Genomic DNA, 21668 nt, shown 5'->3' with positions numbered 1-21668 from the left:
GTGTTGATTTTATATCCTGCTATATTGCCAAATTCATTTATTAAATCTAGTAGTTTTTTGGTGGAGTCTTTATTATTTTCTATGTATAATATCATGTCATCTCTGAATAATGAGAGTTTTACTCCTCCTTTTCCATTTGGATGCCATTTATTTCTTCTTCTTGTCTGATTGCTGTTGCTAGGACTTCTAGTGCTATATTGAATAAGAGTGGCCGAAACCGGTTTGGCTCAGTGGATAGAGCGTCGGCCTGTGGACTGAAGGGTCCCAGGTTTGATTCCAGTCAAGGGCATGTACCTTGGTTGCGGGCATGTCCCCAATAGGGACTGTGCAAGAGTCAGCTGATCAATGACTCTTCTCTCATTGATGTTTTTAACTTTCTATCTCTCTCCCTTCCTCTCTGTAAAAAAATCAATAAAAATATATTAAAAAAAAAAAAAAAAAAGAGTGGTGAGAGTGGACAACCCTATTTTGTGCCTGTTCTTAAGGGAACTCATTTTAGTTTTTTTCCCATTGAGTGTGATGTTCGTTGTAGGCTTGTCATATATAGCTTTTATCATATTGAGATATACTTCCTCATTCCCATTATGCTGAGAGTTTTTATCAAAAATGGGTGTTAGATTTTGTCAAATGCTTTTTCTGCATCTGTTGATATGATCATGTGATTTTTGACTTTCACTTTGTTTATGTGATGTATCATGTTTATTGATTTGCGAATATTGTACCAGCCTTGTATCTTTGGAATAAATCTCACTTGGTCATGGTGTATGATCTTTTTTAACATGTTGCTGGATCAGATTTGCTAATATTTTGTTGAGGACTTTAGTATCTATGCTCATCAGAGATATTGACCTGTAATTCTCCTTTTTGTAGTGTCTTTATCTGGATTTAGAATTAGGATAATGCTGGCCTCATAAAAAGAGTTTTTTTGTTGTTGTTTTTTTGTTTTGTTTTTTGTTTTTTATTGCTTCAATTTCTTTAGTTGTAATTGGTTTATTCAAATTTTCTGATTCTTCCTGAATCAGTTTTGGAAGATTGTATGTTTCTTTTTGCCCAGGTTGTCCAATTTGTTGGCATATAGTTATTCATAGTATTTTACTTTACAATCCTTTGTACTTCTGTTGTATCAGTTGTTACTTCTCTTTCACTTCTGATTTTATTTATTTGGGACCTATCTATTTTCTTGATGAGTCTGGTTGAAGGTTCATCAATCTTGTTTATCTTTTCAAAGAACCAGCTCTTGTTTTCATTGATCTTTTGTAATGCCTTTTTAGTCTCTATGTCATTTATTTCCACTCTAATCTTAATTATTTCCTTCCTTCTACTTTCTCTGGGATTTGTTTATTGGTTATGTTGTTGTTGTTTTACTTCTTTTAGGTAGAGGGCTAAATTGTTTGATTTTTTTGTCTAGAAGATCTATCCATTGATGTCAGTTAAATCCTCTACAATGACTGTATTGCTATTGATCTTTCACTTAATGTCTACCAGAAATTTCTTTATATTTTAATTTCTCCTATTATATATTGGTTGCATATATGTTTACAGGGGTTATATCCTCTTGTTGGCTCAATCCCTTTAGTATTATTTGGTGACCTTCTTTGTATCTCATTACGGCCTTGGTTTTTGAATTTTATTTTGTCTGATATAAGTATTACTATGAAATACTTTTTCCATCTCTTTATTTTCAGTAATAACTCCTTTGAATTGAAAAAACCAGGAAATAGAGATCAAGGGCTTTCCTATTTATACTGGCAAACTATGTGCATAATTTAATTCTACATGATAATAAATCTATTTAACTATACTTATTCTATTGACCTGAGCAGGAGTAGAATCTAAGAATTTTTGTTTTATGTAAAAGAAAAGCTCAAGTATGCAGGGTGACATTGATATACACATGGACACATCATGAATGTGTTTATAAGTTTGTATTTACATTTTCATGGTTACTGTGTAGAATGCTTTATCAAATGCTAATGGAACTTAAGTAGTGGGAAGTGAGTTGCAATATGTTTTATTATTTCTTGGCTAGAATATGAATATACTCATTTATATAAACATTTATAGAAATTCATTTTTTGTGTGTGTGATTGTGTATTCCCAGCACCAAGTTAAAACACCAAAACCAGAGTTTTGGAAAACCTACTTTAAATTGAGTTATAAGCACATCTTCATTTTTTACTCAGTACATAGCCTTTTAGCCATTCCGATAGGCTTTACACCAGGCAATACCATTAAAACCTGTCTTCCACTCTGGCCCTTCATAGACTCTGCTCCTTAAAGTAACACACAGGCCACCTAGACTAAGTTTCACCCCTTCCTGATTATCATTTGAGAAATGTGAAAGTGAAAAGAATAGCAGCCTTACCTTTTAGTAGGTTGCATATATGTTTACAGGGGTTATAGCCTCTAAACAGGATAATAATATAAATATAAGGATGGATAAAATAAATTTCCACTTAATGTTATAAAAAATAGCTGGATACCTGAAGAGGAAGGACAATTGAATTTTGGGGAATCTGGGAAAGCTTCATGGAGGAAATAACTGTTTAGACATTTCTTTAAAGAGGGTATGGCCTGGGGGTGGGGTGGGAAATGGGAAGGGAGCATTTCATGTGGAAGACACAGTGAGTTAAGGTTCAGAGATGGCAAAGTAAAGACTGGGAGTTGAGAGTTATAATGGCTTCTTTGGTTCTGACATGTGATCTATAAAGAAGATGGAGGGAGAAAAACAGTGAAGTTAGGTGACGGTCATATTGTGGAGTTTTAAATGTGATAACAGGATGCATGTGTTCTATAGTCCTTAAGGAGTCATGATCATCTCTTAGAGAATAAATTAATCAGAGCAAGGTCTTCGCTTTAGTGCTTCAAGGTACACTTGGAGATAAGGTTGGACAAGTTTCTGATTGGCTTCTCCCTTTGTTTTTAAGCTTGTTGCCTTATGTATTGCATCCTCTTGTGGCCAAGGCATGCATCAAAAGCAAAGTTAACATGGTCACAGCAAGCTACATCACACCAGCACTAAAGGAATTAGAAAAGAGGTAAGTTCAGTCATTTTCAAGAAAGTAGCTCCATGGCATTATTTTAATTTAATTTTTAATTTTTTATTGACTTCAGAGAGGGAGCGAGAGAGAGAAATGTCAATGGTGGGAGAATCATTGATTGGCTGCATCCTGCACGCCCCCTACTGGGGATCAAGCCTGCAACATGGGCATGTGCCCTGACTGGGAATTGAACTGTGACCTCCAGGTTCATAGGTTGATGCTCAACCAGTGAACCATGCCAGCTGGGCACATTATTTTTATTTCACATTCAACTTTTTCTTCCTCCTGTTTTCACTTGTTGTAGTGTGGACGATGCTGGCATCACAGTCATTGGTGAATTGGGATTGGACCCTGGTCTTGATCACATGCTGGCAATGGATACGATAGATAAAGCCAAAGAAGTGGGAGCCACTGTGAGTCTTATTTACACCCATTTATTGGTACATGAAGTATCTTTTATGCAGGAGAAAGAACTATTGGACATTAAATGTGATGAATCAGATGAAATGCTTTAGGTTTTATGTGTGTGATATATGTAAACAAATACAAATTCAAATAAATTATAATTACAGTGGAACCTTGATTCTCAAACTTTATTCATTCATGAAGGATGTATGAAAATCGAAGCATTTTTCCCCATTAGAATAATGTAAATTGAATTAATCCGTTCCAGACTCCAAAATGATTCCCTGTTTTAACATTTCTTATTTCCAGTACATGAATAAGGTACTGTTTAATCTATAAATAAATACTTTAAAAATAAAAAGGACATGAAATATAAATGAAAATTTAACAAAAAGAAAATATACAGTAAAAAAAAAATGAAAATTTAATGACAATGGTAAGTAGTAACAAAAGTAAAAAAATAACCAAACCCAAAAATATCCACAGCACAATATCCTAAGGTAACGGCTATAAACTGACTCATACTCACACACTCTCTCCTTCTTTATCACCTGAGAGATGTGTGGCTGGTCATACAGGTACCAACATGAAAGGGTTATCTGATTGAGAAGCAAATAGTTAGAGATGGTAGATGTTTGAGAAACAAGGTTTAATGTATATATACTATTTATGTCATATACTGATTAGTGTATTTAAAGTTGCATATTATATATAATCAAATGATCATCAAGCATACAATATAATACCAAGCCAACTTGATTTAATAGTTAGATTTTTAAATAAACAAAGTGTTAGTCACAATTTCTAGAGGGCTTTTTAAAAATTAAGTAAGCATAAAATATAACTGTGACTTAATCAAAATGATATCTGCCTTTAAGGATATGGAAAGACTTTTGGAAAGACTTAGTAACTTTAAGAGAGGAAAAACTGTAGCAAGTCTACCTCATGCATATCATACTCCCTAAGTGATTGCTAATTCTTCCTAATTTGTTGAATCTTCATTTTACAGATTGAATCTTACATTTCCTACTGCGGTGGGCTTCCCGCCCCCGAGCACTCAGACAACCCTCTGCGGTACAAGTTCAGCTGGAGCCCGGTGGGCGTTCTGATGAACATAATGCAGTCCGCCACCTACCTGCTCAACGGAAAGGTGAGGGATGCTCCTGATACAAAACCTGTGGACAGATACAGACCTGTAGCAACTGCCTGACAAAGTCCAGACTTCCTCCCTGATACCGAGGCCCTTTCATGCTGGCTGAGCTGCCTGTGCTCCATCCCCTCCTCCTCTGACATTTCCCAGAGCATATTTTCTGTCCCCTTTCCTCTCCTCACTGTTCCCAGCATGGCCTGCGCTCATTCTCTCCTCTTCTTGCAAGATGTTTCTGCATTTGGAAAACTCACTTCTTGACTTCTCTGCATGTGCCACTGCTGGTCATCTTGTGATTTACTTCAACATGGCAAGTGATTAGAGTCCCTACTGTGTGCTGGCCAGCGGGCATGACTCCCAAGGTTGTTACAATGCATGAAGCTCCTGACCTCAGAGAACCTACAGCTGGAGTGGGGTGGCTCTTGGAATAGAAGGTTTGGTGGGTCAGAGAAAGACAAATTTCCCCCCAGTTGCTGTGTACCAGAATCTAAGTGCTCTCCAAGTTTGGTAATGAGACTGTGGCTTAAAGAGAACATGAAGATCATTCAGCCTGGTTTGAAAATGTGTGTCTCACTAACTCCCAAAAGTATGTCTCACTAACTTCTGAGCTGTTTCTTTCTTCCTCATGGTGGGCAAGACAGGCCCAGGAATGATAGCTGCTCTCCAGGAAGAGCAGTTCCGAAGTGTGCTGAAGTGCCACGGGATTGAGGTGAACTTGGTGAGGGGGTGGGGAGGAGAAGATTAGTGGAGAAGAGAAGATGTGCTTGGCCTTGAAGGATAAGACGCTGCCAGGCGAGCTGGATTGCTGCCACTCATTTCTTACAACAGCCTTACCAGGTTCAGAAGGCAGAAAGCAAGCATAGGAAACCTGGCTAACAGCCACGGTTCAAGAGGTTGCAACTGGCACGGCCAATCTCCAAGTCGCAGTGGTAACAGGGTGATAACAAAGGATTTTTAAACTTGACAATCTGACTGAAGCATTGTGGTTGCCTTCAGAGGTTATTCCCTTACCAGGAGGAAAGACTCAGGTTTGGGAAGAAATGTGGCTCCTCTTCACATGCTGTGACCTTGGCACCACCCTTCCCTGCCCTCGTCTTGTCCTGGCCCCGCAGGGAGTGAGGACTTATGTGATCAGATGTGCACCTTAAAAAGGTTCGGCTGGCAGCAATATTACAAATTCCCAGTGTACTGTGAATCTAAGAGTGTTTTGTATACAAACAAAAGAGTAAAGTTTAATTTCTTTTTTTTTTAATATATATATTTTTTATTAATTTTTGAGTGGAAAGGAGAGGGAGAGAGAGAAACATCGATGATGAGAATCATCATTGATTGGCTGCCTCCTGCATGCCCCATACTGGGGATTGAGCCTGCAGCCTGGGCATGGGCCCTTACTATAATTGAACCCAGGACCCTTTAGTCCACAGGCTGACAGTCTATCCACTGAGCCAAACTGGCTACGGCTTAAATAGTTTCTTTAGAAATGAGGTGCATGTTGTTACCAGCCTTGGTCTTCTGGGCCTCAGTGGACAGTTTGGCTCACTGCCTTGTTGCACATTGGAATCACGGGGCAGTTTACAAAACCCTGGTGCCTGGCCCCGTTCTCAGCACTTCTGATTCCCCATGGTTCTAATGTGCAGCTGGATTTAGGAAGGACCGAGTCAGTGACCAGAGTACCAGAGCTGCACATAAGACCCTACTACACAATCGGGACACTTAAATGTGATGCTGGAAAGATACACTCACAGTTTTTAGGATGAAACAAACCTCTGGGTTCTGGTCCAGGTGGTGGCACCCCTGACAATGTCCCCAAAGGCCAGGCAATTGCAAAGGTCCCCTGGAACTCTGTCTGTCTCCTGATGCAATATGATGTGATATGAGCACCAGTGCTCCATCGAGTTCTCCGAGTCTGTGACTCATGAAGGCTTGGCCAAGAAACTCATCATTGGTTTCCCAACAACATGTCTTTTTTTCTGTTGGAGCCTGTCTCCCGATGCCCCTGTCTGTCACCTCTGCAATCCTGGAAAAGAGACTGGCCCACCTGTGAGTGCAGGAAAACGTCTTGCTTCATTTGGGCAAAATGCTCCAGGTGGCCATATCAGTGATGGCAATGAGCGGGTCAGGTCTGGAGAGTGCTACATAAAGAACAAGGGCTTTGCCCGAGCTGGTTTGACTCAGTGGATAGAGCGTTGGCCCACGGACTAAAGGGTCCTGGGTTCAATTCCAGTCAAGGGCACATGCCCGGGTTGTGGCTCAATTCCCAATAGGGAGCATGCAGGAGGTAGCCAGTCAATGATTCTTTCTCATCGTTGATGTTTTTATCGCTATCTCCCTCTCCTCCTCTCTAAAAGTCAATCAATATATATATTAATTGACTATATATATATATATATATATATGAACAATGACTTTGATGTCAGCTGGCCTGGCTTCGTGCTCTGGCCCGGCTGGGGCACTAGAACAATCACTCCACCCCTCTGAGCTTTGGGCTCCCAGTTGGAAGATAAACGTAACACCCGCCTGCAGGGTCCCTGCCGGAGGTTCAATAGCGGGGAAAGCTGGGGGAAAAGCAGAGGAGATTTCAGCAGAAGTTGTATTTGTTGAATTTGAAGTTTTTCCATTTCAGCCTGAACTCCTTTTGTAAAAAGTGCTTTTTGCATCTCTCTGCCTCCGTGGAGGACTCAGAGAAAACTGATGCTTTTCTTTGCTAAAATAGAGACTCTTTTCAAGGTCCTGCTCAAGTTTTCCTCTTACAGGCATCTCTTTCCCTGACCACTCCAGCCCTTACCATTCCTTTGTCTGCACTCCCACACTTTGTGTCTAAGATCCTTTCTGATGCTGTGTCACTCACTCAGTAACTCAAGTGCATCAGCCTGTCTCGCAGACCAGAAGCCTCTCTTGTGTTCCTGTCCCTCCAATCCCTCTGTGACCATGGAGTGGCCTTATGTTACTCATAGGATCATAAAGGGGGACCCAGGGGACCTCGGTTTCTGCTTAAAGTGAAGCTTCACACTTCCCCAGCGACATAGGCAGTGACCCATGAATTAGGATGTGTCTCGTTGGTCTACATCAGTGGTCAGTAAACTCATTAGTCAGCAGAGCCAAATATCAACAGTACGATTGAAGTTTCTTTTTTTTTATTTTTTTATTTTTTTTAAAATATATTTTATTGATTTTGTACAGAGAGGAAGGGAGAGAGATAGAGAGTTAGAAACATCAATGAGAGAGAGTCATTGATCAGCTGCCTCTTGCACACCCCCTACTGGGGATATGCCCGCAACCAAGGTACATGCCCTTGACCAGAATCGAACCCGGGACCTTTCAGTCCCCAAGCCGACTCTCTATCCATTGAGCCAAACCGGTTTTGGCTGAATTTTCTTTTGAGAGCCAAATTTTTTAAACTTAAACTTCTTCTAATGCCACTTCTTCAAAATATACTTGCCCAGGCCATGGTATTCTGTGGAAGAGCCACACTCAAGGGGCCAAAGAGGCACCAGCTATTTAGCTTCTCCCCAGCGGTAATAGTGGGGGCAGCACTGTTTTGAGTTTCACTGTATGTTCATTTGGTTGTCTTTCTTGTGAGGGGACATCTCCCCTGCTCCCTGTCCCCAACACACTCACTGCAGGTTGACTAGTGCAGGCTATGAGTTCTTTGTAATTGCTCCAGCACAGCTCCTGGCACTTGGTGGACATTCAGGGAGTGTTTGTTCAGTGAGTAGAGGCATGAATGGAGGCAGGAATTGTGCCTGATCCATCACATTCCCTCCACAGTGAGTGGAATCCAGGCCATGGAGCGGGTGCTCGGCAAGCGCTAGCCGTGTGAGTGAGATGTACCAGGCTGGTGCCTCGGGTGGATGCAGAAAGGGGACAGAGAAAGCCAAAGAACAGAGCGAACATTGCCGATGCTCTGAGCTTAGAAGCCATTGAAATGAGTATCTGCTGCTGCTTTTAATTTATTGTTTGCTTAAGAACAAAACCCCATGGGGACCCTATGCAGTGCCACTTAATCTGGGGGCATGAGAAAATAGAGAGAAATGGGATCTTAGTAAAAAATGAAATGCTTCAGTCAGATTTTCAAGTTTGAAAGAAGTGGGGGGGTGGCGGTAGAGACAAGATGGGAAGGGAGTAAACTGGGTAAAGGAAGCCAACTATATGGTAGTGGAATAAAACTGGACTTTTATTGGTGAGCATGCCATAGAGGACACCAATATCAAACTGTAATGTTGTAAGTCTGAAATTTATAATATGATTCTAACCAACAGTTACTTCAATAAATTTAGTAAAAAATGATTAAAGTGAAGCTTGGGAGCATATGGCCTTGTGAATCCCCATACTAGTGAAACAGCTTGAAAATGGAATGTTGATTATGGTAGTTTCAGTAAAGTTTCTTTTTGTTTGTTTGTTTGTTTGTTTGTTTTTTTAATTCCCTATCACTTTCCTTTAAAACGTTGATTTCTTCATTATGCAAATGCCAGGCTGGGGATAGGTGCCCGGGCAGCGCTGTGTAACCAGAGTGCCTTCTCCTCAGGTTGTGAACGCTGCAGGGGGCGTCTCCTTCCTTGACTCAGTGACGCCCATGGACTTCTACCCTGGGCTGAATTTGGAAGGCTACCCTAACAGAGACAGCACCAAATACGCAGACATTTATGGCATTTCGTCTGCTCACACCTTGTTGCGAGGGACACTGAGATATCAGGTAAGCGGCTGTGTTTCCTGCCTGTTTTGATGTGAGTGATGTGCACACGTCATTGTGACCAGCAATCAGAATAACGGGGATGCTGGGCCACGCTAGAGTCTGTGTCTTCAGGACTCTCGACTGAGTGATATCAGGAGACCGCTTAAAATGAGGTGAGCAACAAGGGAACTTCAGACCCAGGAGGAGTGGGGGCGGGCAGAGGACCAGTTTCAAGGATAATGAGTTTTGGGGAGTCAAGTGACCTTGCTGGGACTTGCTCTCTCTTCACCTCTCAGCTCTGCCTTCAGGTTTTGGCTGCTGTCCCGGCTCCCATGGCGGCCGGGTGGTGGTACATCTCCACCCTCTTAGGTTCAGTGAGCAGGAAAAGTGCATCTTTTAATATCGAAAAATGTAATTTTGGTTCATTAGTGCCTGAGGCCAATAAGCTTTGCCCTCTGTTTTATGTCCTTTAAGCTGAAGATGTAGTCAGCATCACTTTTCCTAAAGCAACATCTTTTTTTAAAATATGATATATTGTTATTGGTTTCAAAGAGGAAGGAGAAAGAGATAGAAACATCAAGGATGAGAGAGAACCATTGATCCACTGCCTCTTGCATTCTCTTTCCCCCTCCATCTACCTTCCAACTGGGGATCAAACCTGCAACCTGGGCCTGTGCCCTTGACTGGAATAAAACTGTGACTTCCTGGTTCATAGGTCAACCACTGAGCCACTCCGGCTTGGCCAAAGCAACATCTTTTTACCACAAAAGGAGGTGTAGGTTCTAGGAGCATAAACATAAATGTCACTACACATTTATTAATCACAAAAGAGTAGTTACAAGAATGACCAGATTAAGACATTTTATTGAAATAGCTTCCTAGAGCTATAATAACAAGTTACTACTAACTGGGTGCTTTAAAATAACAAATGTCTTTTCTCACCATCAGGAAGCCAGAAGTCTGAAATCAAAGTGCAGGCAGGGTGGGTACCTTCTGAAGGCTTTGAGAAAGAAACTGTCCCATGCCTGTGTGGCTTTCCATACGTTGGTATTTAAAATCACAACTCTGGCCCTCGCCGTTCTGGCTCGGTGGATAGAGCATCAGCCTGAGGATTGAAGGTCTCGGGTTCCATTCGGGTCAAGGGCACATGTCTGGGTTGTGGGCTCGATCCTCAGTAGGGGGCAGCCAATCAATGATTCTCATAATTGATGTTTCTCTCTCCTTCCCTCCCTTTCCTTTCTTCTCTAAAATCAATAACAACATATATATATATATATATTTTTTTTTTTTTTTCTAAAGACTAAACTGAATTACGTTCTTAAAAATAAGTAAAATCAGAACTCTGTCATTCAGGATGCTTCCAGTCCCCTTCCCTGTGTGCGGTGGGTGCCGGTGGCATGGGTGTGTGTGTGTGTGTGTGTGTGTGTGTGTGTGTGTGTGTGTGAAGGGAATCACTGGGAAAGTGGCTGAGGGCAGAGGCTGTCCCCACAGTGCCAGCTCGTGAAGACCGCCTTCTGGTCTGCCTGGCTTCTCCTTGAGCCCCGTGTACCTTAAAGAGAAGACAGCCACCACATCGCTTGCTCTTTAGAACATCGGTGGCATTTGTTGGCACAGCATTTACTTCCAGCATTTCTACTTCTATTTTATGTATATTTTTCTTGTCTCCTGAAATAGACTTTAAGCCCCTGGAGTGCAGGAACATGTACAGTCATGACTGGGATTTCCTCACTGGCCAGGAATCAACTGAGATGCCTGTGGCGACCTCCCGAGGGGATCTAGATGCCTCCATGTCCCACGGGTCTTGAAACACAACAGAAGTTCTAGTCTGAGTGAAAGTGATACCGGCCCCAGCTCTGGCACATTTCTTGATTCCCATTTCGAAAGTAGTAACTTCTTGGGGGAGGCGCAGGAATTAGGGTTTTCTGTTACCTTTAGGTAGAGTCGCTTCCCAAACATGGAGACCCAGAAACAGGGTTTTGAGAGATTCAGGACCTGAACCCAGCTCCCCAGTGCATGGCTGGGAGCCAGGCCACCGAGCCCTGGAGATGGAAGACGTCATGGTGTCCTGTCCACAAGGGCCACCGTCCTGAGCAGTGGCAGCCGCCCTTTCACAGCCCAGCCATTCTTTTGGGCGTTAGAGATGAGACACTCACATCCCGGAGTGACGAGGACACCTCGGGCATTAGGCATCTGCTCGTCACCTGCTGTCTTTGTAGACTCAGCTTGATTACGCCTTCCCCTGGGATCTTCTCTTAACTCCTTCTCCTGGACTCCCCTCTCCCACACCTACGTGAGGCCCCCCTCTGATCTCCCATGGCTCTGTGTACCTCTGTCATAGCACCTAGAATGTTCTCCTGCAGTGCAGTCAACAGCGATCACGTAGCTTTGCTCACTATGCACTGGGCATTTTTTTCCCCTCAACTTTCTATTGGACTTCAGTTTCTTTGTGGGCAAGGACTGCATTGATCATCTCTGTGGCCTCAGCCCCTAGCACAAGTCTGACACAGGGTAGCAATTTGCTAAATGCTTCCTGGTGAGTGAACACATACGGTACATTTACTTCTAGAGATCGCCATAAAATACATTTCTGAGGTTAAGAAATGTCCCAGCATTGGAGAAATTGGATGAAGGGGTTCCAGAAGCAAGCTGGGGACTGCTTTCTTGTTTCTCCTGTTTGAAATATATTTGCATTGGATAGAGTCAAATAAATGTGAACTTTAATTAGTAACCTTTGAACAGTTTGAATAATAAAACCTCTGAAATGTGAAAATTACTAGTTGGCCACACATTAAATGGTGAACTATCGATGCTGCAGGGGTTTTGATATGTTAACATTTTATTGTTTCTTAAAACAATTTTACATTTTTCTCTTCTTCCTCCTCCTCCTGCTGCTCTTTCCCTCTCTGCCTCTGTCTCTGATATAAAGCCCCTTACCCTCACCCCCATATTTGCTCACAGAATAACATACAGTTATGGTCTTCAATCACTTCATCAACATTTCTGAATCTATTCATGCAGTCACTTGTTCTCTCAGCTTGCTGGCATGATGGATAAAAGGGTGAGGGCACACACACACACACACACACACACACACACCACTCTATACTTACATTCAGCAGCTGAATAGATAATTACAAATATGTGCCAAGTGCCATAACAGAGATATATACAACATGCTACAGAGGAGAAGGGAGTGCTGTTCACCTAGGGCTCAGAAGGTTTGCTGAGCTGAACCTTCCGGGAGGAGTAAACATTCCCCTGGTGGAGAAGGGGGCTCCCCATTCCAGGCGCAGGGGCAGCGTGCACAGAGGCCCAGGTCTCTGAAGAGCACAGCGTGTTTGGGGAATGGTGAGCGGTGGGGGAGTTGATAGTGAGCCGGCTAGAAAGGCACATTGGGATGGATTTTATGAAATAGGCCAAGGACTTCAGACTTCTCCTGTAGACAATGAAGAACACAGGAGGAATTTTTGTCAGATTTATGACATTTTAGAAAAATCTTTCTGGTTTATTTCCCCCCCCCCCCCCCCCTTATCTCTAGGCATTAGGATGGTGGCTGTTAATCATCAGAATGGATTACCTGCTTTTGGGAGCTATTCTTAAAACGTTCTTCTTCCATTAGGAGAGAGAGCAACTGTTCTATTGAATACTGTTTGCTGAGCTGAGATCTGACGCAGAAGGAAATTTGCCTTCCTGCTGCCAGAGAGTTCCACTCGGTGGCCCCATAAACAGCAGTCAGTACCCCGCTTTCTCAAGGCCGCTTATGTAAACCAGCGGGCTTGTTGTTGACGCGATTGATTTTGTTTTGAACCTGAAGGAGGCTGCATCCACAGGAGCCACGCAGATGACTCTGTCAGCCTGTGTTCTGGACATGTAGAGATAGAGCCCTGTTTCCAAAAACACTTCAACATGTTTTTTGAAGAGAAAATGTTCATACACTGCTTAATCATTCTCCTCGCAGGGATACGCCAAAGCCTTGAATGGTCTTGTGAAACTGGGGCTTATAAACAGAGATGCATTTCCCGCGCTTCGACCTGAGGCCAAGCCTCTCACCTGGGTGAGTGATTCCACAGTGATACGCATTCTGACTGGTTAGGGTTGAACTTGGTTTGGATCAGCTAAGGAGCCCATTGTGTGGCTTACCCGCAGCAAGAAAAGCCCTAGCCCCAAAGTCCCCTGTCCCTTTGGGAGGATGGAGAGAGCTTGGAGGCGGACTCTGGGCCTGTTTCCTCAGGAACTTCTACCACTGGAGGGCTCCCTCACTCCAGGAAGAGATGGGCTTGCCCTCTGCCCTGGGCTCTGGGCTCTGCCACTGGCCTACGTCATGGCCCCATGAGAGGAATGAAGCCTGGGCCTCCTGCACTAACAGCACAGGAGGGTGCTGGTGTCAGAACTGATTCCTAACCCGAGAATCCCCGCAGTTCTTTCGTTCCGCCATTTGTAATCAAGTGTAATTTGAGTTTCCAGTTCCCGAGTTCACCCCATATCTGTGTTGTGTTAAAATCAATTAAAATGGGAAGATTTTCCGCCCAGGTGGCTAGGTTGGTTGGGTGTTGTCGCGTGCATGAAAAGGTTGCCAGTTCCATTCTGTGTCAGGGCACATGGTCTCAGGCTCGATCCCCTGTAGAGGTCATGCAGGAGGTAGCCAGTCGATGTTTTTCTCTCTCACATCGATGTTTCTCTCTCTCTCCCTCTCCCTTCCACTCTCTAAAAAAAATCAATTAAAAAAGGTTAAGTGTTGGAAGGGACTTTGGAGGCTTGGAACTAAATGTAAAGTAGAGCTTCCACTCTTGGCTAGAAATCAACTTGTTACTAGCTGGTCATCCGATTTAATGTGCCCAGTAGGAATGCCAGAAATGTATCACTGGGAGAAAAGGGTCAATATTGCCGATCCTTGTAAGTCTCCCCAAAGAAACTTTGGTATTCTTGTTGGTCAGTTGCTTTTCAATTCAGTTATTTTATATGCTGAGAGTCTTTTCAATTCAAGTTTTCCATTCATAAGTGTACTTGTTGGACAGGAGTGAGTAGGTATCTATAGGGTGAACGTGGGGGTGAGGCAGCTGCATTGGGAAGGTTGGTACAGGTATTCTTAGAGCTGGTCCACGTTTTAAAGACCAAATTAAAAATATATTTGGCTTTATGGACCAGCGATGTCTGTCAGACTACTCAATTCTGCCATAGACAATAGGTCAACACATGAGCAAGTTTTTTTGTTTTTAAAAATATATATATTTTATTGATATTTTACAGAGAGGAAGAGAAAAGGATAGTTAGAAACATCAATGAGAGATAATCATCGATCAGCTGCCTCTTGCACACCCCCTACTGGAGATGTGCCTGCAACCAAGGTACATGCCCTTGATGAGAATCGAACCCGGGACCTTTCAGTCCGCAGGCTGACGCTCTATCCACTGAACCAAACTGGTTTCGGCCACATGAGCAAGTTTTAATAAAACTTTTTATTTGCAAAGCCAGGTGGTGAGCCAAATTTGACCTGTGAACTAGCTTGTTTTTCCTTAACCAGGGGTTGGGAACCATTTTTCAGCTAAGGGCCACTTGAATATTTACAGTATCATTCGTGGCCATACAAAATTATCAACTTAAAAATTAGCTCACTATATTTGGTCAAACATTTTATTAACTCACTCCAATGCCTTCACAGGGCCAGACCGAAGGATTTAGGGGCCTTTTATGGCCTGTGGGCTGGACATTCCCTACCCCTTCCACCTAAAGCATAACTTTTCCCTTGGGAGCCTGAGAAAAACTCTGGTTTAGCTAGTAGAAAAAGCTATAACCACTGTTTAAGTTCTCTTCTTTGATATTTTATTATCTGCGAGGTCTTTTTCATCTCTGGAACCTACAAAATAACTTCATCCTGGCCAAAATGGATAACTGGAGGGTGAGGGGGGAATGGGTGAAAAAATGGAGAGGATATGCAAAGAAAGGACATGTGATGTCATTATGATACCATCCGTTTAGTATTGTTGTAATGTTATGGCTCATTTTTATTGATGAAATATCATTCTGGAATACCATGCATTTATTGATATGTGTGTGTGTGCAGACACATGTGTATGCACATGTATGCATTACAGTGTACTATTTCTAATTTAATTCAAGGTGCATTTGAGGTCCAATGTCTTATCAAAATACTTTCTCAATTTATTTATTCTATTAGGAACTTAGAGTTTTAATTTTCATTTTTCTAACCAGAAAGAGCTCCTGTGCGATCTGGTTGGGATTCCGCCCTCTTCCACACAGGACGTGCTTAAGGAAGCTGTCCTTAAGAAACTAGGTGGAGACGGTACCCAGCTGGAGGCCGCTGAAAGGTAGGCACCCACCGGTCAACGTAGAGCTAACAATTGGATAGACGATCCCTTAGCCCCTTTTCCATCAAAGAAAGATCAGAATAATACCAAACTCTTCACATGGTCTTTGGTTAACTTGCTGCTCTAGTGTTGGCCTGTTTTAGAGAGATTATCAGATGCCATGTTCATGTGGGGATGAAATGTAGAATAAGAGAGAAATTCAATGGCAATTATAACTCGGGAAATACCTATTTTGTACACTTTACTACTCAGTACTCAAGGCAGGTGGGATTTTTTTTTTCCCTCCTCTGGAGAATCATCCAGTCATTTCCCAACTGTTTTAAAACATTTGTTCACACAGAGGTGGCACATTCAGCTGCTTCCTAAATGTGGGAGAAACGAACCTGCAAGAGAATCCCATAAAAATCTTTACAATAGCATGGATTTCCAGTGTGTTAGTTCTGCTCCAGAGAGTGCTGCCTGGGAGAATCTGGGGATGATTGTAAAGGCCATAACATTGCTGTTGTTACTATTATTTTACAATGTAGGAGAGTCCTATACCTTGAACTGTCATTTTGTGATTCTTCCCTTCAAGATGAAATCCAGGAGTGCTCCCTTCCGCTTCCCAAGTGAGAATATGTCCAGGACTTGCACTAATGCAGCCAATCTCTTGTGCTTCTCAGGTTGGGCTTACTTGGGGATGAACAAGTCCCTCGGGCCGAGTCTGTTGTGGATGCACTTTCCAAGTATTTGGCCGCGAAACTTTCCTATGGTAAGCCGTTGGACATTAGCTGGATATTTCAGAAGGAACATACGATGTAGTCAGTATAATCAACAAGTTATGTTAGAGGGCTGGAGCGAAGCAGTAGGAGTGGGGCAGTATGATATGAGGGAAAGAGCACTTGACTTTTTTTCAGAGGGAAAAATGAGAGAACTATAAAATAAGAATGAATTAGGCTCGGCCAGCGTCTCCCAGTGGTTGAGCATCAACCTATGAACCAAGAGTTCACAGTTGTATTCCCAGTCAGGGCACTTGCCTGGGTTGTGGGCTTGATCCCCAGGAGGCAGCCAATCAGTGATTCTCTCTCAATGTTGATCCTTCCTTCCTTCTTTCTTTCCTTCCTTCCTTCTAACATTTTTATTGATTTCAGAGAGAAGGGAGAGGGAGGAAGAGAAACATCCACGATGAGAGAGAATCATCTATGGGCTGCCTCCTGTAGGCCCTTTACCAGGGACAGAGCCTACAACCCCACCAGTGCCTGGAGAGGGGATCAACCGTGACCTCCTGTTTCATGGGTCAGCTCTTAGCCACTAAGTCACTAAGCCACACCTGCCAGCTCTTTTTATTTTTTAATTCAGCTGCTGGGGAATATTAAATTACATAGTTGGCTCACATTCTATTTCTGTTGCACAGCGCTGTGCTGTAGGTTAAAGAATTCCAGATTCAAGTCTCCAGTCTGCACCCCAGGTGGAGTTACAGACCCAAACCTGGTTGAGCTATCGAAGTGGTACCTAATGATCATAGCTAATGTAGAGCTCTTCATTTCCACCCAAAACCTGTTCTTGCCCAATCTGACCCTCTGAGTGAATGACCCAAGCATCCTTGATTGTTGATGTTTCTTTCTCTCTCTCCCTCTTCCTTCCTTTTTCTGTAAAATAAATAATAACATTAAAGAAAAGAATGAACTTTGGTAATATGTAAAAGGAAAATATTTTTAGTTTTATTTTTAATTTTTAGCTCATTTGGGAAAACTACAGGAGCATTTTTGAGAGAAAAGTGGATGGCCTCTATAGCAGAGCCCTCGTGCCTATACCAGGCTATAGTGATAACAAACCTGGAAAGCAGACTGATTTGAGTCATAATTTCTTTGCGTTTTCTATGGGTCTTTGAGCTACAGAGCAGGATGGCTAGTTGTCTAAGAACCATATCTAAGGGGAGGGAGATGTGTGAGAGCAAGAGGGCAGCAGCAGGAGAGCAAATACAATATTGGGGTTGTAATGACAGTGGCATTTTATAATGTCTGCTTACTTACTTTAAGGTCCTGGAGAGAAAGATATGATTGTGATGAGAGACAGCTTTGGAATCAGACATCCTTCCGGACATTTAGAAAATAAAACTATTGATCTTGTGGTTTATGGAGACATCAATGGCTTTTCAGCCATGGCTAAAACTGTGGGCTTCCCCACCGCCATGGCAGCCAAGATGCTGCTTGATGGTAAGTTCTTTCATCTCCTTATCATCTTCAAGTCACTCGGTGCCTAGACACCCAATAAGTAATCTTGAGTAAGACACCGCATTCACTAAAAGTGAGCCACCTCAGAAGTCCCAGGTGCTGGCTGACTGGGAGTGACTCCACGGGAGTGACAGCATGGGCTTTGGAGTGAGCACTCACCGCCTTCTCTCCCAGCTCAGGCACAGATGGCTGAGTGATCAGGTGCAAGTTACTTAGTATCTCTGAGCCAGAGTTCCCTCATCTTCAATCTGGGGACTGTCATCGCCAATTTATAGGGTTGTTGTGACACTTAAGTGAAATAATACGTAAAGCTCCTACCACATGGGGGGACCTCCAAGCAAAGTGAACTCCCTTTCTTTCTGTGTTTTTTCTTTTAATTTTTATTTTATTCTTTTGGGAAACTGTAACACTGAAATAGCAAAGGGCATTCACTTCCAGGTTTTCCAACATAGCGACCAGGTTTTATTTTATTTTGTTTTTTTTTGCTGTGAAGCACTTGCTTTATGGAGACTATGTTTTATTAATCTTCATGTCTCAATATATTATCAGTACTCAATAAATATTTTGAACAGAATGAATTAAAATTTAAACTCTTCACTCTTTCCTGAAGATCATATATGTGTTCAAGTAAGCATTACCTCTGAACACATTTGGTCCTTGTGAAAGTGTGAGGGAGAATAGAAAACATCAAAGCACATCAATGTCAAATAATGAGAAAATGTATCTACAATAGCGTATCAGCTAATATCAAGTTAAACCATGTACTTAGGGATTGCGGAACAAGGGTGATGAAGTGATAAAGGATGAAGTAATAATGGCCTTTAAGGAATGTGTCCAGACTTACTGTTTCAGCAATCAGACAGACTTGCCCAAATAACCAGATGGGCTTTCCTTCATTCTGTTGGGTATTATGCTTTTAAATAAAATGAAATCAGCAAATGAAGCAGCCAGTTAGATTTACTTTACTTGCTTTTTTTTTTTTTAAATATATTTTATTGATTTTTTTACAGAGAGTAAGAGAGAGGGATAGAAAGTTAGAAACATCCATCAGCTGCCTCTTGCACACCCCCTACTGGTACAAGCCCTTGACAGGAATCGAACCTGGGACCTTTCATTCTGCAGATCAATGCTCTATCCACTGAGCCAAACCGGTCTTGGCAACTTTACTTCCTTATTTTACTTTTTTCTTGGGATTGTCCTGGCAGGAGATAATGTAGTCAAGTGTATAAATTCTGACACTATTTCTAAATCCAGTTGTTTTTAATCTAAAATTGATTAAGTAATAATTTAGTAGGGGACATTTAAGCAGCTATTTTAAAAAATGTTTAGGCCTCCAATAATTCATTGACTCTGACTTGACTGCTATATGGAGATCCTTGCTGCAGAAATTAACATTTAATACCACCTTTAAAACGGTAACTATAAATTAACTTTCTTTCAGGTGAAATTCGTGCTAAAGGCCTAATGGGACCCTTTTCAAAGGAGATATATGGACCAATATTGGAGCGAATTAAAGCAGAAGGCATTATCTATACAACACAGAGCACAATCAAACCTTAATTGAGAATTATATTTTATTTTTATCAAGCAATAAAGCTCTGAACATTTGTGCAACAAACACGTTTGCTACAGTACTATTTTAAAGTATAAGACTTATATTTTGATTGTCACTACAATGGTTTGTGAAATATAAATCTCTATTTTCTTATGCAAATATTTGAAACAGGATATGCCAGTAATTACCAGAGAACTTTAATAATTCTATCATGTATTTTTTCATGTGTGTGTAAAAGTGATAATGATTGTATTTTTTGTTAATTTATTGTGCAACTGTTTTCCTACAAGAATATATTTTCCTATATTCAGCAGACGATGTTTCATCTTTTTAGATAGAAAATATTTTCTCAACATCACAGAAACGCAAAGGATCATAAGAGACTACTACAATGATATGCCAACAAACTGAAAAACCTAGAAGGAACGGATACAGTTTTAGAAACATAAACCTTCCAAGACTGAGTCATGAAGAAGTAGAAAATCTGAGTAAACCAATTATAGTTAATAAAATTGAATCAGTAAATTAAAAACTCCCCCCAAATAAAGTCCAGGATTTGATGGCTTCCCTGGTGAATTCTACCAAACATTTAAGAAGAGTTAACACATATCTTTCTCAAATCATTCCAAGAAATTAGAGAGGAAGGAACACTTCCAAACTCATAGGAATAGATTGAGAGTCCATAAATAACTCTTACATTTATGGCCAATAGATTATTGAAAAGGTTGCTAAGACAATTTATTAGAGGAAAATAGTGTCTTTATCTATTGGTGCTGGAACAACTGAATATCTCCATGCTTAGGAATGAAGTTGGATCCTTACCTCACAGTACAAACAAAAATTAAGTCAAAGTGAACCAAAGGCCTAAATATAAGAGCAAACACAGTAAAACTATTAGAAAAAATTATAGGCATAAATCCTCATGACCTTGGTTTTATGGCAATAATTTCTTAAATAAATGAAATCAAAAGCACAAGCAACTAAAGGAAAAAAAATGGACATCATCAGAATAAAAAACCTTTGTGCTTCCAAGGGTACCATCAAAAAAGCAAAACAATCCACAGAATGAGAGAAAATGTTTGCAAATCATATATCAAGTAAGAGAGGAACTTACATATATTTAGAATATCGATACATAAAGAACTACTGTAACCCAAGAAAAAGACAAAGATTCCACAGTAAAGAAATGGACAGGATCTAAATTGACAGTTCTCCGAAGAAGATAAACAACAGACTATAAGCACATAAAAAGATGCTCAACATCATTAGCGATCAGAAAAAATGCAAATCAAACTTACAACGAGGTATCGCTTTATACTCACAAAGATAGTTATAATAAAAGCATGCTGGTGAGGATGTAGAGACCCTGGAGCCCTCATAAAGGGCTGGTGGAAATGCAAAATGGTGCAGTTGCTTTGGAAAACAGCTTAGCACAAAGGCTAAAACCTAGTTACGATTTGACAGCAATTCCACTGTCAGGTATATACACAAGGGAAATGAAAACACTTGTCCACGCAAACTTGTAAATAAATGTAACAGCATTATCTATAATAGCCAAAAATGAAAACAATCCAAGTGCCAGTCAACTAATAAATCCATAAACAAAATGTGGTGTATTCATACAATGGAATATTTGACAAAAAAATACATGAATTACTGATACAAGCTACAAGATGGACGGACCTTGAAAGCATTGTGCCAAGTGAAAGAAGCCAGACAGAAAAGGCCACATATATGATTTCATTTATATAAAATGTGCAGAGTAGTTAAATCTGTTTATAGAGAAACTAGATTAGAGGTTACTTAGAGCTGGAAGTGAGTGGGAGTAACTAATGATGAATTGGGGGTTCCTTTTTTGGGGTGATGAAAATACTGTACAGTTGGTTGTGATAATGGTAGGCAATTCTGAATATCCTAAAAAATCACTGAGTTATGTATTTTGAATATACACTGTATGAATGTGAATTAGATCTCAAGTTGTTATAAAAGAAATTCAATTACAAATAAAACATTTTTTGGCTCCTTGGGAAAACCATTATATATAACTAATAAAAATTTTATAGTTATTCATATAAACTAAATACCTGTTTGACTTTCACTGACTGCTCATATCCTGGCACATAAAACTAACTCTACCTTTGAAATAGCAGATATTAGATGCAGAGTATATGAAAGTTGAGAAAGCATCTATGCTATTTGAAAGGATCAAAGTTGATTTAAGGCCTGGTCCTACCTATCACAAATACTCTATGGAGTACAATAATCCATATTAATAATAGAAGAATATGCAAATTTTCCAGGGCTCCATC

The 21668-nt window shown here is 41.2% G+C and overlaps 1 protein-coding gene across 4 annotated transcripts in view; it reads left to right on the top strand.

Moving 5' to 3' along the window:
- Window positions 1–21442, top strand: part of AASS (aminoadipate-semialdehyde synthase) — a 58822-nt gene extending 37380 nt beyond the window's left edge. For 2 of the 4 annotated variants that reach the window (XM_036425626.2, XM_045576363.1), the window contains exons 16-24: window positions 2928–3038; window positions 3346–3454; window positions 4456–4596; window positions 9119–9286; window positions 13224–13319; window positions 15476–15591; window positions 16254–16342; window positions 17610–17786; window positions 19246–21442. In XM_036425626.2, the coding sequence (XP_036281519.1) occupies window positions 2928–3038; window positions 3346–3454; window positions 4456–4596; window positions 9119–9286; window positions 13224–13319; window positions 15476–15591; window positions 16254–16342; window positions 17610–17786; window positions 19246–19364 (1126 nt within the window). In that variant the 3' untranslated portion in view covers window positions 19365–21442. The remainder of the gene's footprint in view (window positions 1–2927; window positions 3039–3345; window positions 3455–4455; window positions 4597–9118; window positions 9287–13223; window positions 13320–15475; window positions 15592–16253; window positions 16343–17609; window positions 17787–19245) is intronic. The other 2 variants (XM_045576359.1, XM_036425627.2) reach the window with 2 other exon arrangements.
- Window positions 21443–21668: the final 226 nt, after the last annotated feature.

Source organism: Pipistrellus kuhlii, unplaced genomic scaffold (assembly GCF_014108245.1).
Source record: "Pipistrellus kuhlii isolate mPipKuh1 unplaced genomic scaffold, mPipKuh1.p scaffold_m20_p_10, whole genome shotgun sequence".
Taxonomy (NCBI): domain Eukaryota; kingdom Metazoa; phylum Chordata; class Mammalia; order Chiroptera; family Vespertilionidae; genus Pipistrellus; species Pipistrellus kuhlii.
Note: the sequence above shows the minus strand (reverse complement) of the source record. Positions and strands in the feature narration are given on the sequence as shown.